Genomic DNA, 13,754 nt, shown 5'->3' with positions numbered 1-13,754 from the left:
ATGTCTTATTCAGAGATACCTATGTATTATCTGATTATAGTGAGGGTGAATTAAAATGATACTTTATTAAATATCCATGTCCCTGTTCACACTGCTCTTACCCGTGGAACCTAAATTATTAAAAATAGTAAAATAGACTCATCTTAGTCTAGGTGGCTTTGTCTTTAAGTAGCAAAAAAAAAAAAAAAAAAAAAAAAAAAAAAAAAAATCAATCAGTTATCCCACCCATTTACCACAATTAAATAGTTCGTACAGGGTCCAGAGAGACAGAATATTAGCACTATTTTTCTGTCATCACAAAAACGGAATTGAAAGAAAGGTCATACAGAAGTTGGGGAAACTATTTATTACATCACAGAAAGCTCAGCTTTTTTGTGCAGATGTAAAACGCAGTGAATAATAATAATAATAATAATAATAATAATAATAATAATAATAATAATAATAATAATAATAATAATTATTATTATTATTATTATTTTAAAAAAAGGATACACCAGTGATGCTTTGTGTTCATTTCATCTCCTCCTGCATTACCAGGTCTACCCAGCAGAAGTCCTCCAAGTCACCTCTCCTCTCTGCCTAGCTCAGGTTCAGATGTCTAAATACAGCTTTTGGCACCACAACAGCACCTTAAGTAATGTTTTGCCCACCAGAGCAGTCAGTTGTACAGTAGGAGGATTTAAGCCATGGCAAAAGACATTTTAGAGTGATTAAAATCAGGCAACTCAAAGGATAGAAGCAGCTGGAAGAATTTCAGTAGGTGAATAGTGTTACCTGTCAGCAATACTACATTGCATTTAAGCATTGCTTTAAATAAGGTTTGTGCACATTCATTTATGCAGAGCTGTCCATGAGATCCAGAAACACCATTTTAATCAGGTCGAGGTCTGGACATTGACCCGGTAATTGCAACACCTTCATTCTTTTGATGTGTTACTAAATAGAAGAAGCTTTCTCCTGGGCCTCCACATGAGGGAGTAATGCAGTGATGATTCTAAGGGCTTTATATATGTATACTAAATCATTTTTTCTGTATCAGTTGACTTGTTTCCAGGACAAATAAAGAGATTGAACCTTTGGCTCAGGCTTGGCTGTCCCCATACTGACACTCCTAACACGCAACCCCACTGATATCTGAAGAAGGTGGGGAGTTCTTTTATGTCAAAAATGTGTGTAACTGTAGAAACCACACCGCCAGGAAATGTATTTTAATTCTAAACTATTTATTTTGTAATAACACGTTACCATTATTTGCCACATAGACAGAGGATTTTGGAGAAGTGTGCATTGTGCTGCATATTCTGCACGCTGCCTGTTGCAGGTGGTGAGAGATGTATTTGAAGTCCATTGGGACTCAGGATGGAGACATATCTGAATGCTCCACACCAGCAAATTTCCTAAATTTCTAGAGGTGGCTACATCTGCTGATGACAAGAAACATCACAATAACACAAGTAAGCTAAACAAACAAATACAGTACCGTTACAAAATAGTTCAAAATAAAAGACATAAAACACAAAAATACTGAAAAGAAGGTTTAAAATGTATAACATGCTGTTTAACTGCAGAACGTCATGCTGCTTCATGATGTTCTGCAGCAACTGAATATCTGAAAAACAAAAAACAACAAACAAACCAAAAAATAAAAACATAGAGAAGCCAAACTATAATTTAGATTCTTTGAGCTGGCAAACAGATGGAGTCGCTTCATTTTCAGCCTCCTTTTCCTTTTCTCCTTTTCTCCTGCTAGAACAACAAGGTGTCATTTAGCAACAGTGGGACATAAACTTTTTAACTGTGACAAAATAGGTATTAAACATAAAGATTGTAGATATATTAATGCCTAAACGTACCTGCATATCTGTGGCATTTGTGATATAGTCTCTGGCAAGATTTTTCCATTTGTTTCAGGCAACAACAAACATAAGACAGCACCACATATTGCTAGAACTCCCATTAGTATGTAGGGGAGTGCCTCGAATTCTTGTCCTGCAAATAGAAAATGCAAAATAAAATGATAAGGACATCAAAACAAAAACAGACTATCTGTTGCTAGTAAAATAAAAAGAAGAAGAAATAAGCAAAAGTTAATTTTTTTCTTGTTAAAGAACATAAACCTTGACCTTTTAATACAACTTCAAGTCTGAAAAACAAAAACATCAATAAATACATAAATAAATAGAATGTAAACAAAATTATGAACTGAAAAATGTGCTTAATTTTCCAGAGTTCCAGCTGAACTGGTAGCATTGTTAAGCAGACAAATTGGAGAGAATAAGGGCAAAACTTTGGGATTTTGTACTATAAGTTGTTAAGACTTTTTCTCTGTATTATTGTGGAGTCTTTGCCTTACAATTGAGACAACTGTTGTTGTGAAATGAATTGAATGGAATTGGAAAGACAGAATAGTATTGACAGTAGCATTACTATGTAATAAAAGGTACTAAGCCATAATAATAATAAGCCAGCTAACTTTAAATACTTTGTTAAAAATAATCCTGGTAAAAGCCAAATGCCTGAAGAAGTAAAACAAACAAAAAATCCTACCTAAGTAAATAATAAATGGGGAGATGATGGTCCCAATCCGTGCAGCCATGGAGCAAATCCCCATTGCTGTGTTTCTGATAACTGTGGGGAACAGCTCTGATGTGACAGCATACACCACACAGAATGCTGATGTGATGCCAAACTTTCCCAACATCTCAAGAAAAACAGCCACACCTGGTAAACCTATGGAAGTAAAAAACATTTAACATTACAGCACAACCTAAAAAGTCAAAAGAGATGCACATAACTAAGTGTTGTTTCTAACTTCCTCATGTAGCTAAATATACCTTACTTAATCATTCGAGCTGTGCTAGTGCTAAATATTCATGAGCAGTCGATTAATATGCACTTTTAAACAATGCAGCCATGCTAAAGAGACTGCACTTAAGGCCTTTACACACAATGCATTAGATCGGTCCAAATATTTTGCACGTTAAAATATCTGTTCTAATTCTCACCGACTGCAGAACTTCACTTGACGATTTGCCAGGATTTAGTTTAATGAACAAAAAACTTTTTGTCAGTTCCAAATAAATAGCTCTGACCAGTCAGGCCACTGCATCTGGCAACAGGTGCAATTGTAACTTAAAACGGACACTGTTACCGAGTATACAAATACTAAAAAATACCATTTTACATCAGACGAACAGCTACAGTAGACACTGCTCCGGGTCAATGGCCCTCTGAAATTATTTCTCTGCCTCCTCAGATGTGGTTCCAACTCTGTCAACAAGTGCTAAAACTGCTCAACTGCCCTATTTTGTCTCAGTGCATTTTCTGGTGAAAATGCATTTGGAAAATTTAGAACTTTGTGTTTCTTTTTGCACGCGCTCAGTCTGTAATGCCCTTTAGACCCATGTCCGATTTGGTCACAGCGGAAGCTAAAAGTATTCAACTTGGTCAAATAACACGTCACATGCATTCTGAATACATTTTTATTTTATCAAGGTAAGTAAATGGGGTTTTGTTCCTGTTATATTTTCTGAGGACGAAGTGCAAACATTTGTTCATCCACAGTGTGAACTCATTAACAAGTGACTTGCTTGTAACACTTTAATCATTACCTATTGGAATGAGGTGGACACAGAGGATCATGACACCCCCGAGAAAGAGCGTGGAAGACTGGCAGAAGCGCCTGGAGCAGTACTTAAGCAGTACCAAGGCAATTATGTAAGCTGGAACTTCTACGACAGCAGACAAGAAGCTGTTTATGTAAGGGTCACCGTTCAGGTTGGAAGTGTTGAGGACTAAAGCATAGTAGCTGATGGTGATGATGATCCTGCACAGAAATTCAAAGCAAAACTTAATTTGACATAACAAGCAATTATTTTGGTTTAAATCTTTTAATCTCCTAAATCATATGAGCAAATTCTAGATGTACCACAGAAGTGAACATATCAGTGTAATAGAGAATATATTGCAGCTTTTCACAATGACCAAAATGTTTTGCTTCTCCTCCTTCATTGTGAGCGCATCTTCAATCTGTGGCAAAAAACAGACAAAGTGGTTAAACTTTGGATCCTGGACCTGCAGACTTCTGCATATGTGCTATAAAGCCATATAATGAATTTTTATAAAGAAAAATAGGCTAACTTGAAATGCAAACCTAAGCCAAGAGACAAGCATAATCATGGTGCAAATGTCAAAGGTTTTAGTTTTATTCTAACCTAATGCACATTTCTCAAAACACACTCTGATTTAAAATCACCAACTTGCTGATGCACTTACCTCAGCTTGTGTAAAAATTGCCTGTGGCGGCTCTACTTTGTTCAGCTTTGCAGCGTGCTTCAGGATTGCTTCAGCCTCGTTTACTCTTCCTTGAGAGATCAGCCAGCGAGGAGACTCTGGGACTATCCTGAGCAGACAAACACAGTGGCAACATAATATTTTCAGAGAAACACAAACTTGATCATTAATCTGATAGTAAAGCAAGACATTGACGACATCCCTGCCAAAACATCTTGTTGAGTTAGCTGTTTGTTGGTTGAGGTTGAATAGTCGTTTTTGTTTAGGAACGATCCTAAAGTAGTGAAATGACCCAGTATCTGAATGGCAGCCATGACAAGAGCTGATTGATCTGTATAAATGTTCAGGAAAAGTGCTTCAGTGATTTCACTATTTGCCCATCTAGTGTAGAATATGCTGGACTATCCTTCACAAAAAGAAAGCAGATGATCATGTCCCACAGTTCAAGGCAGCACACCATTCATAAAAAACAAAACAAGTGATCAACATGACTGACAAGGAATTCAGATCACGTTGCAAATTTTGGGTCTGTTTACCATATAAGGCTGTAAATTTCTAATATGCTGACATATTTTGGAGTCAGAGTTTAACAAACTAACCGGAGAAACATCCAGCTGGCCTGGGCTACAGCTTGGAGGATGTTTTCAGTTGAGTTGATATTTTACTTATTGGCCTTTCAAGATGAAAATTAGCTATTAGCTAAATCTGGTAAAATGAACCTTTTCTCTTAGGGGATTAATGTTTTTGACAAGTTAAGTGGAAAAATGAAACAAAGAGTATGCAACATTTTTTCTATAAATTAGACAGTTTTAATACTGGCAATGAAAATATACACTGTTCCAAACATATGGTTTATAACAGTGAAAATGACAGTGTTACCCCCTACTGTATTTAACCTTAAACAAACAAACTATGAAGTAAAAGCTGGTGTTTTGCTATCTTGAACTATAAATTAATGTATTACCCTTCAATAAGAAATTATATCTTTTTCTTGAGTTGAAAACAACTTTCAGGACACAAGCCATAATGCAACAAATGAAAAAGTCTCACCACCACAGAGGGACGTAGATCAATCCACAGGCAGCCATTGGAATCAGCAGCAACTGCCATTCCCGGAGGAAGTAGGCTGCTCCAGGCATTGCCATGTACCCCAGTGCTGAGCCCATAAAAACTCCAAGAGAACAAAACGCCACTCTGGTTTTTGGGCTTAGAATTTCTGAACCTGTAAATGTCAAAAACAACATTTTGGAAAATTTGTAATATTGTTACAAGGAAAGTTCTGAAACTGAGCATTAGTGCAGTCTGTCTTACTGTCTTACTTATCAAATCAGATAAACCATTACGGTCTGGCATGAAGCACAATTCATATGTAGTTTTTGAGGTTGTAACAAGAGTTGTGCATAAGTGATACATAGTATGTCTATATAACAGTTAGGAATTATGTTTGCTTATTTCTTGATTTCTTTATTCTTTCATTTAGGGCTTCCTAAATTTTATTGTACATCCAAGCAATTGACTTGTACTTCATGCACAGACAAAATTACTTAATGTCTGTGCAGCATAAAAAATCTCATTCCTTATTAGGAAAACATACCTAGCACAAATGCAATGATGTAGTTGGAGAATCCCCCAGCACCCACCAAAAAGAAAATGAAGGTGAAAATCTCCCAGCTCGGGGAGAATATCTGTGCTGTGATTGATACAGTTTGAAGCAGCATCATGATAAAGAGTATTGGTCTCCTTCCGTATCTGTAAGGAAACACAGTCTAGTAGACTAGATCAACACAAATACTGTTCAAACATTGTTGTGTGGAGTACAGACCTGTCGGACACCAGACCTGAGATCAACGCTCCCAGTAGCACACCAACATAATAAATGGAGCTGGTGAGTGGAAGTTTGTATGCATTCTCACAAACCAAGTCCCACTGCAAAATCAGTACATCGTTTTCACTCACTTACAATTTGTGGTATACATCTGCAAATCTGTCAACCAATAAAGAAATGACAGGTGACTCAGATCACAATTTAAATTAGTGGTAGGTTATAAATCTAAGGTAATATGGTGATAAGTTCTGAAATCCCACTGTAGGCAACGGGGTCCTGCATGGGCTACATCTTGGAGGATGTTTTCATGATATGCTGATATTTTACTGACTGGAATTCTCAGTAACTAGTTGAAGACAAGAATAGAATAAGAACTCACAGTATCTATGACTTCTGAATATGTAAAGTAAGAGTAACTCTCCCACAGGTAGAACAACTTTTATTTTTTAATAGTTCCAGGTAATTGTTTGTGCAACAACACCAATAACTTCATTAATTTTTCATAATAACTATCAGTTAGTCTCCCCAGTACGGGGAGAATTTAATCACACGTACAATTTGTAAAACACCTACTTTTAACTCATATACACATATACTGATAGAAAGTGAGAAAAAATCAGTTTATGTTAGGATAGTTATTGTTTTAGTCTTTTTATTTGCATGATGTAGAGGAAACATTGTGGTTTGATGTTGTTTTGATGCTTGAATGCTTTGCAATCACTGGGGAAAACAAGGAACTGTCAAACTTTATAAAAAATGTAAGTCAAAATCCTCACCTGTGGCATGAGAGAGATGTTTGAATAAGATGAAAAGGACTAATAAACTAAAGAGCATTAATCTTAAATCCATTGTAACTGTAATGCAACTTTAATTGACAGTAACATTAAAAACATGATGCAGGATGCTGCTGGTTGCTGAGTAAATTCAAGTGTTTGTGTGACTTCTTTCAGTCTGCATAATTCTTGAAACAGTCATCTTTAAGCAAGATTATATCTTAACAAGCATTTGTGTTTGTTTTTTTACGGCACTAATGTACAAATAATTACTTGCTCGACTTCTAGTTGCTGCTTAATTTCCCATTAATAATAATATCACACACCATGAACCCTGTGTATAAGAGTAGAAAATTAAAGTTTGGCATTTTGACCTGTTGTTGTTGTACCTGGTGGGCTGCCATAGTTTAGCAGTTTACATGAATTAGTTTTACTTTGCATAATAGCTTAATCATGTCATGGAAAAGTCTATGTAAAACTATCTTGTCTGAAATTCTTCACATCCAGCTCCATGCCAGGCACTTCACTTAAAAGCACATCTGGTAACACTGATAAGACTTTCTAGTTACTAGATTGGCAGATCAATGCTATACCTTGTGCATGCATGTTCTAGATAAATCTATGATGCTAAATAAAATCATGACAAATTTCTCACCTCGGTAACAATAGTTGACTGGTAGATGCTTTTGCTGTGTAACCACCCATCTATACAACTCTCCCAAGGTATTTCACTAACGTTCACATCGACATTTGGGATAATATTGTTCTGAGAGTAGTTCCTGACCACATCCAAGTTAAGCCTTGAACAGGAACTCCGCTTTGCATTGCCACTAACAGTTTCCAATGGGATTGTCACGTTTTTCCACATCTCGCTGATGTTGTAGTTTTCAGGAATATAGCATTCGTGAGATGGAATAGCACCTATGAATACTATATAGCCGCCAATAAATCCATTTGGGAGAATGCTTATGGCCAGTGCTAAAAAAATCCTGAGCTGAAAGGGTCCCCAAGATCCAAGAAAAGCTGTGATGGTGTCATAGTCTCTGATTTTTACCGTATTCGTTACTTCACCAAAATCCTTCATACTTAAAAGAGTCAGTGCTGAATAGCCAGAAGATCGGATGAGCACTATTGGTCTAAGAGATTTCAGAGGTTGTGAACTGTAAAGCTGAGCTCAGGTTTTATATGCCTCACCTGATATGGGAGGTTACACAGTTACATAAAGTTTTTTTTACAACACTATTTGAGCTTTAGCACATGTTTTGTTGTGCTAAACAAGTGAATATCCTGTAGCTGAGGAGACTAGCGCATTATGACCACAGTTACACAAGATTTTGAAAAGTATTTTATTTAGATTTTAATATTTTCAATGACTTTGATGTTTTCTTCACAGTAGGTTAGGTAAATTAGACATACCAAATACTGTGCACAGAATAAAATTTCAAAACAAAAACAAGTAAAATAGAACTTTTGAAATAGAACAGATACCATGACTTAATAAATTGGATTATTTCAGAATATTTCAGAATTATTTATTTTCATTACAAAGAGAATATTGCAAAGGATTGAGGTGGGACCTTATCTTTGAATGCCCAAAAACCTGTGAACCATGTAACCAGGTTTATTGTCCACTACCTGGGCGGGTACATGCTGATGGGCCAGCATGCAAAAAGGGCTGGAAGAAAAGGTTTCATTTGGGAAACATAAAAAGTAGGCTGGATCTTAAAAGATGTTGGAAGCTTGAGATAGACAGCTGATGTGTTAATGATGCTGGGGATGTTGTAAAGAGAGCACCACAGTCTCCCCCTCCTGGACTGGAAGCAAAGACGGTTGACATCCCAATGAAGCTTCAAATGGTGAGGCGGTTAGTGAGCATACTTAACCTAAGGACCATGGGGCCTTCAGAAGGAGGGATTGAGGTAGTGATACAGCGCAGGGCAGCTTTAAGCTCCCGATTAGCCCTTTCTTTTTGATTGTTGAACTAGAATCCTGAGAACAAGCTAACTTTTGTGCCTAGTACTTCACGCAAAAACAATATATAAATTGGGAATGTCTGTCTGTCTGAGAAAATGTGTGAGGGAATGCAGTTGGAATACAGAGGTGGCTGACAGGAGTGGTTGCAAAAGAGCTGAAGGCAGGAACGAGCCTTGCTTTTGAAGCAAATTGAACACGTTGCACATACTCTCTCTGTAGAGTGGGCTACCAAAGGTTAGCTAAGAGATGGTGCCACTTTAACCGGGGCACCAAGCAAATCTGATAATGTGCACCCAAGGCATCACTTGCATGCGAACGAAGGAAGGCGTAGATACATGGGTCGGGAACAGTAAGTAAAATCACAATGCAAGCCAAGAGTGAGTATGCTGTTTATTAAGATAAGAAAATAGGGTCTTTGGAACACGATGATCTAGCAATGCATTTTTCTGAAGCATTACCTCTTGGGATGGCGTGGACACAGAGGATCAGGATGGAGGAGGAGAGCTGAAGACTCGGAGAAGGTTCTGGAGCATTACTGAAGCAGTACCAAGACACTTCTGTAAGCTGGAACCTCCCTCAGCAGATGAGAAGCAGCTTAAGTAATGGTTGACATGCTGGTTTGATGTGTTAGGGGTTGAAGTGTAGTAGTTAATGATGATGACAGCGATCCTGCTAAGACAGATACTCATAACGAATGAGTTACCCTAATTTAGTTATTTCAATTACAAAGCTTAGTTTTTTTTTTTGAGGCAATGAGTTTTACATTATTTTTTGAAGTTCTTGGAAATAATTAGATTTTACAGTGTAGAGACTTCAGAGTAAAATTGTAAGACTGGAAATGCAAAATACACAACCAAATATCAAACGAATTAGGTGCAGTTTCGAGACTTAAATAACCAAACGTTTGTACTGTATCTAGCTTATGCATATGACTAAAGTTTACATTTTCATCTCTTGGTTTTAATACTTTTCACATTATATGTGGAAACTGTACACATACCACAGAAATGTAATGTTTTTTTCTTCATAGACAACAAATCTTCAAGGTGTGGGGAGGAAAACAACAAGATGAAACTGTAGTTAAACTTTGGATCCTAGATCTGTAAATGAAACACGACTTCTGCACACATGGTACAAAGTGATATAATGAGTGACCTAACACAAACAGGCTAACCTGAAATGCAAACCTGAGCCAACAGACAACAGGAATTCGAGTCTCTTGGTGTAAGCAAGTCTTAACCAAATACTTTTCATATTCACCGGGAACAAAAATATTTATATTTAATATTTGTTTATAGAAATATTTGTTTAACCAAAAAAAAAAAAAAAAAAAAAAAAAAAAAGTCACAAAGCCCTCCTACAGCCTTTTCTAGCCTCTTCTGCTATATTACTTCCAGATGATAAAAAGGCCAAGCCAATGAAACGACATCATAATTAAATTATCTTTCATCTAGTTTTTAGAACCTTTGACCTTTTTAGCACCTTTGCAGATTGTGAAGATCACATATTCAAACAAACAACATATTTCCAAGACTCTTATTTCAGCTTGGGTCGAAATAGCCTCTGAGGGGCCTCTTACTTTATTCTTCTTAACAGCTTCTTCCAGAATGGCCTTTACGCTTCCCTGAGAGAGCAGCCAATGGGAAGACAACAATACTAACAATATAACTACAATATCTGACAATATCAATGTAACCAAACGATGACCTGGACACATCAAAGAAAAACTTAAATTGGATGTTAAAGTTTACTTTAAAATCACTTTAAAACAGTCACAAATTAAGCCATCACCATCGCTTATTAATTTCATATGATGGTGTTACCTTTATTTAGTAAATGGAAAAGGGACTGGATCTTATACAGTATTTCTGTTCTACTGGAGCATCAACGTGTTTTATACAACATGTCTCATTCATGCGTTGACACCCATTCAAACAAGCACTTTTTATTTTTTACAACCAAATGCTTTCTATTGAACATTAACATTTCAGATGCCAACTTGGGGTTCATTAACTTTCCCAAAGATGCTTTGACATCAAAACTTTGTGCTCAAACTACCAGCCTTCCAGTTACCGGATGACCAGTTCAACCTCCTGAGTTACAGCCACGACCATACACGTTGATTTTTTAAATATTATTCAACCATCTTGTTGCTGATTGACTTCAGTGTAACTGATTTGTTGCATCATCTAACCTTCTTAAGCATCAAGTCACAACCAGTTTCCCTGGAAAATATCTTGATGCTGCCTTGACAATTATAGTTTCTCTAAAGATAAGATAAGATAAGATAAGATAACCTTTATTAGTCCCACACGTGGGAAATTTGTTTTGTCACAGCAGGAAGTGGACAGTGCAAAAGTTATATAGCAAAATTAGAATACAATAAGAATAAAATACTGTACACAACTGTACACAACTGTACAGAATAGAATAAAATACTATATACAGTAGAATAAATAGAATAAAATATACAATAGGATAAAATAGAATACAAATGCTGTATACAACTGAGTAAAGGAGTGGGCCCTCTACTCCAAACGACCTGAGTCTCCGCAGCAGGTACAGCCTGCTCTGCCCTTTCCTGGGCGTCTGAGTTATGAGTCCAGTCCAGTTTGTTGTTCGGATGAACACCAAGGTACCTGTAGCTGTCCACAGCCTCAATGTCCATACCTTGGATGTTCAGTGGTTGCAGTGGAGGATGTTTGTGCCTGCGGAGGTCTACCACCAGCTTCTTGGTTTTACTGGCGTTGATCTGGAGGTAGTTCAGCTGGCACCAGTCCACAAAGTCTTGGGTCAGTCCTCTGTACTCCTTGTCGTCCCCATCAGTGATGAGGCCGACTATTGCAGAGTCATCAGAGAACTTCTGCAGGAAGCACTGGGTGGAGTTGTGGGAGAAGTCTGCAGTGTAGATGGTGAAGCGGAACAGAGCCAGAACCGTTCCCTGTGGGGCCCCCGTACTGCAGACGACCCTGTCCGACACACAGCCCTGAGTTCTCCCATACTGTGGTCTGTCGGTGAGGTAGTCCAGAATTCAGGTAGTGAGGTGATGGTCCACTCCTGAGTTCTCCAGCTTGTCCTTCAGGACCGAGGGAAGAATAGTATTGAAGGCACTGGAGAAATCAAAGAACCTGATTCTCACAGTGCTTCCAGCGGTCTCCAGGTGAGCGAGGGAACGATGTAAAATGGTAAATGGCCTGTATTTGTACAGCGCTTTACTAGTCCCTAAGGACCCCAAAGCGCTTTACACATCCAGTCATCCACCCATTCACACACACATTCACACACTGGTGATGGCAAGCTACACTGTAGCCACAGCCACCCTGGGGCGCATTGACAGAGGCGAGGCTGCCGGACACTGGAGCCACCGGGCCCTCTGTAGGAGGTGAATGACGGCATCATCCGCTCCAATGCCAGGCTGGTAGGCAAACTGAAGTGGGTCCAGTGATGAGCTCACCAGGTGCTGAAGCTGAGCCAGGACCAGCCGCTCCACGGTCTTCATCAGGTGGGATGTCAGAGCCACCGGCCCATAGCTGTTGAGGTCCTTGACGCGTGAAGTCTTTGGCACTGGTACAACACAGGAGGTTTTCCTATCACATGTCCGGCATGACCTGCCCGAAACCGGAAGTGACGTTATTTTGCGGAAATGTAGTTTTTTACCATCGTGGCCTTATGAGCCTATACTTGTGTTTTTAAAAGTTATGTTTGACTTTATGACTTTCTGTGTCGTTTCTGGGATGCTTAGGACTCATAGTGCACTGCTGGAAATATTTTATTTTGATGCATATGCTGTTATTTTGCAAATTTGCACTATAATATATTTTTTTGTTTTTCCTGCAGTATATGAAAATTGGTGTATCTCAAAAATAAAACTATGAAGACACTTAAAATAAATTTCCTTTGGTGGGAAACTAGTTTGTGCAACTTTTTTGTATTTACAGTTTTGAGGGATAAGCCTCTTACATTTCTCTAACTAGAAATATATGTTAAAAAATCAAAAACGATTTAAAACTTTTTTTTGCAAAACTTTTTTTGCAATTTACGTAATTACTATGCACTTAATGCAGACATATTATTAAAATGTGGGCTATAATGGTTGTATTGATGTATAGCAACTTGAAGTGCTCCAAAAAATGGCTCCACAGCATGTAAAAATATACTATAAGCTCTGGCGGACTTGGTTCTATGGTAGGTCTTAAAGGGTTAAGTTAGAATTTCTAGTTATTAGATCAGTAATGTACTTTGTGCAATCATTCAATTACATAAAATAAAAGGTGCCAAAAAAATCTGTTCAGGAGGATACTGATGGCCAGTTGCGAAGGTGTTATGATTTTTATGCTGTCCATTTTGTGACTAAATTTCTTAACATTTAAAGCAAAACGTTTTCTTAGTACTTAGAGCTCAGAATTTATATATAGCTCATTTAATCTAGGAGGTCAGATAGTTATGTAAAGTGTCATTTTTTAGGTCTCTTCTATTTGTGTTTCATACAGGTTTTTAATACATTTTACATAATGACAGCTGAGACATTTCCAAAGCTAAAGCTAAAGCTAAAGCTAGAGCTTCAAAAGCTTAATGTGGGACAGCAACTCAAGAGGAATTTATCTTGATACAGTTATGACAGAATTCACTAAATAGGCTTGGAGCATATGACAGCTTAGAGAGACACCATTGTTAACAGCACTGCTTGGTTCCATCTCCCGTTAACCTCTGATTTCTTCGCTGCATTTTATAGCAATTCATAATCACAGTATTGTAGAACAAGTGGTATGTATCAATATGTGGTTTATATTTCTCATTTCAAAACAGCTTGAAGTGGCCCAACAAATTAATAGAGAGCATATATTTAAAAAAGACATAAAAATAAACAAACAACATTTAACAACAAA

General features: G+C 37.5%; 1 protein-coding gene across 2 annotated transcripts; it reads right to left on the bottom strand.

The window, feature by feature from the left end:
- Window positions 1–340: 340 nt before the first annotated feature.
- On the bottom strand, window positions 341–8,054 carry slc22a4 (solute carrier family 22 member 4). 2 transcript variants are annotated; one of them, XM_004561742.4, is made up of 10 exons: window positions 7,550–8,054; window positions 6,119–6,222; window positions 5,891–6,045; window positions 5,347–5,518; window positions 4,279–4,405; window positions 3,932–4,032; window positions 3,615–3,829; window positions 2,551–2,733; window positions 1,857–1,992; window positions 341–1,749 (listed from the first exon to the last, which is right to left on the bottom strand). In XM_004561742.4, the coding sequence occupies exons 1-10, from the start codon at window positions 7,976–7,978 to the stop codon at window positions 1,668–1,670; spliced, it is 1,704 nt and encodes a 567-aa protein (XP_004561799.1). In that variant the 5' UTR covers window positions 7,979–8,054; the 3' UTR covers window positions 341–1,667. The 2 variants fall into 2 exon arrangements, with proteins under 2 accessions (XP_004561799.1, XP_004561800.1); XM_004561743.4 differs by having other exon boundaries at window positions 341–1,746.
- Window positions 8,055–13,754: the final 5,700 nt, after the last annotated feature.

The sequence above is a fragment of the Maylandia zebra genome, linkage group LG10 (assembly GCF_041146795.1).
Source record: "Maylandia zebra isolate NMK-2024a linkage group LG10, Mzebra_GT3a, whole genome shotgun sequence".
Classification (NCBI taxonomy): domain Eukaryota; kingdom Metazoa; phylum Chordata; class Actinopteri; order Cichliformes; family Cichlidae; genus Maylandia; species Maylandia zebra.
Note: the sequence above shows the minus strand (reverse complement) of the source record. Positions and strands in the feature narration are given on the sequence as shown.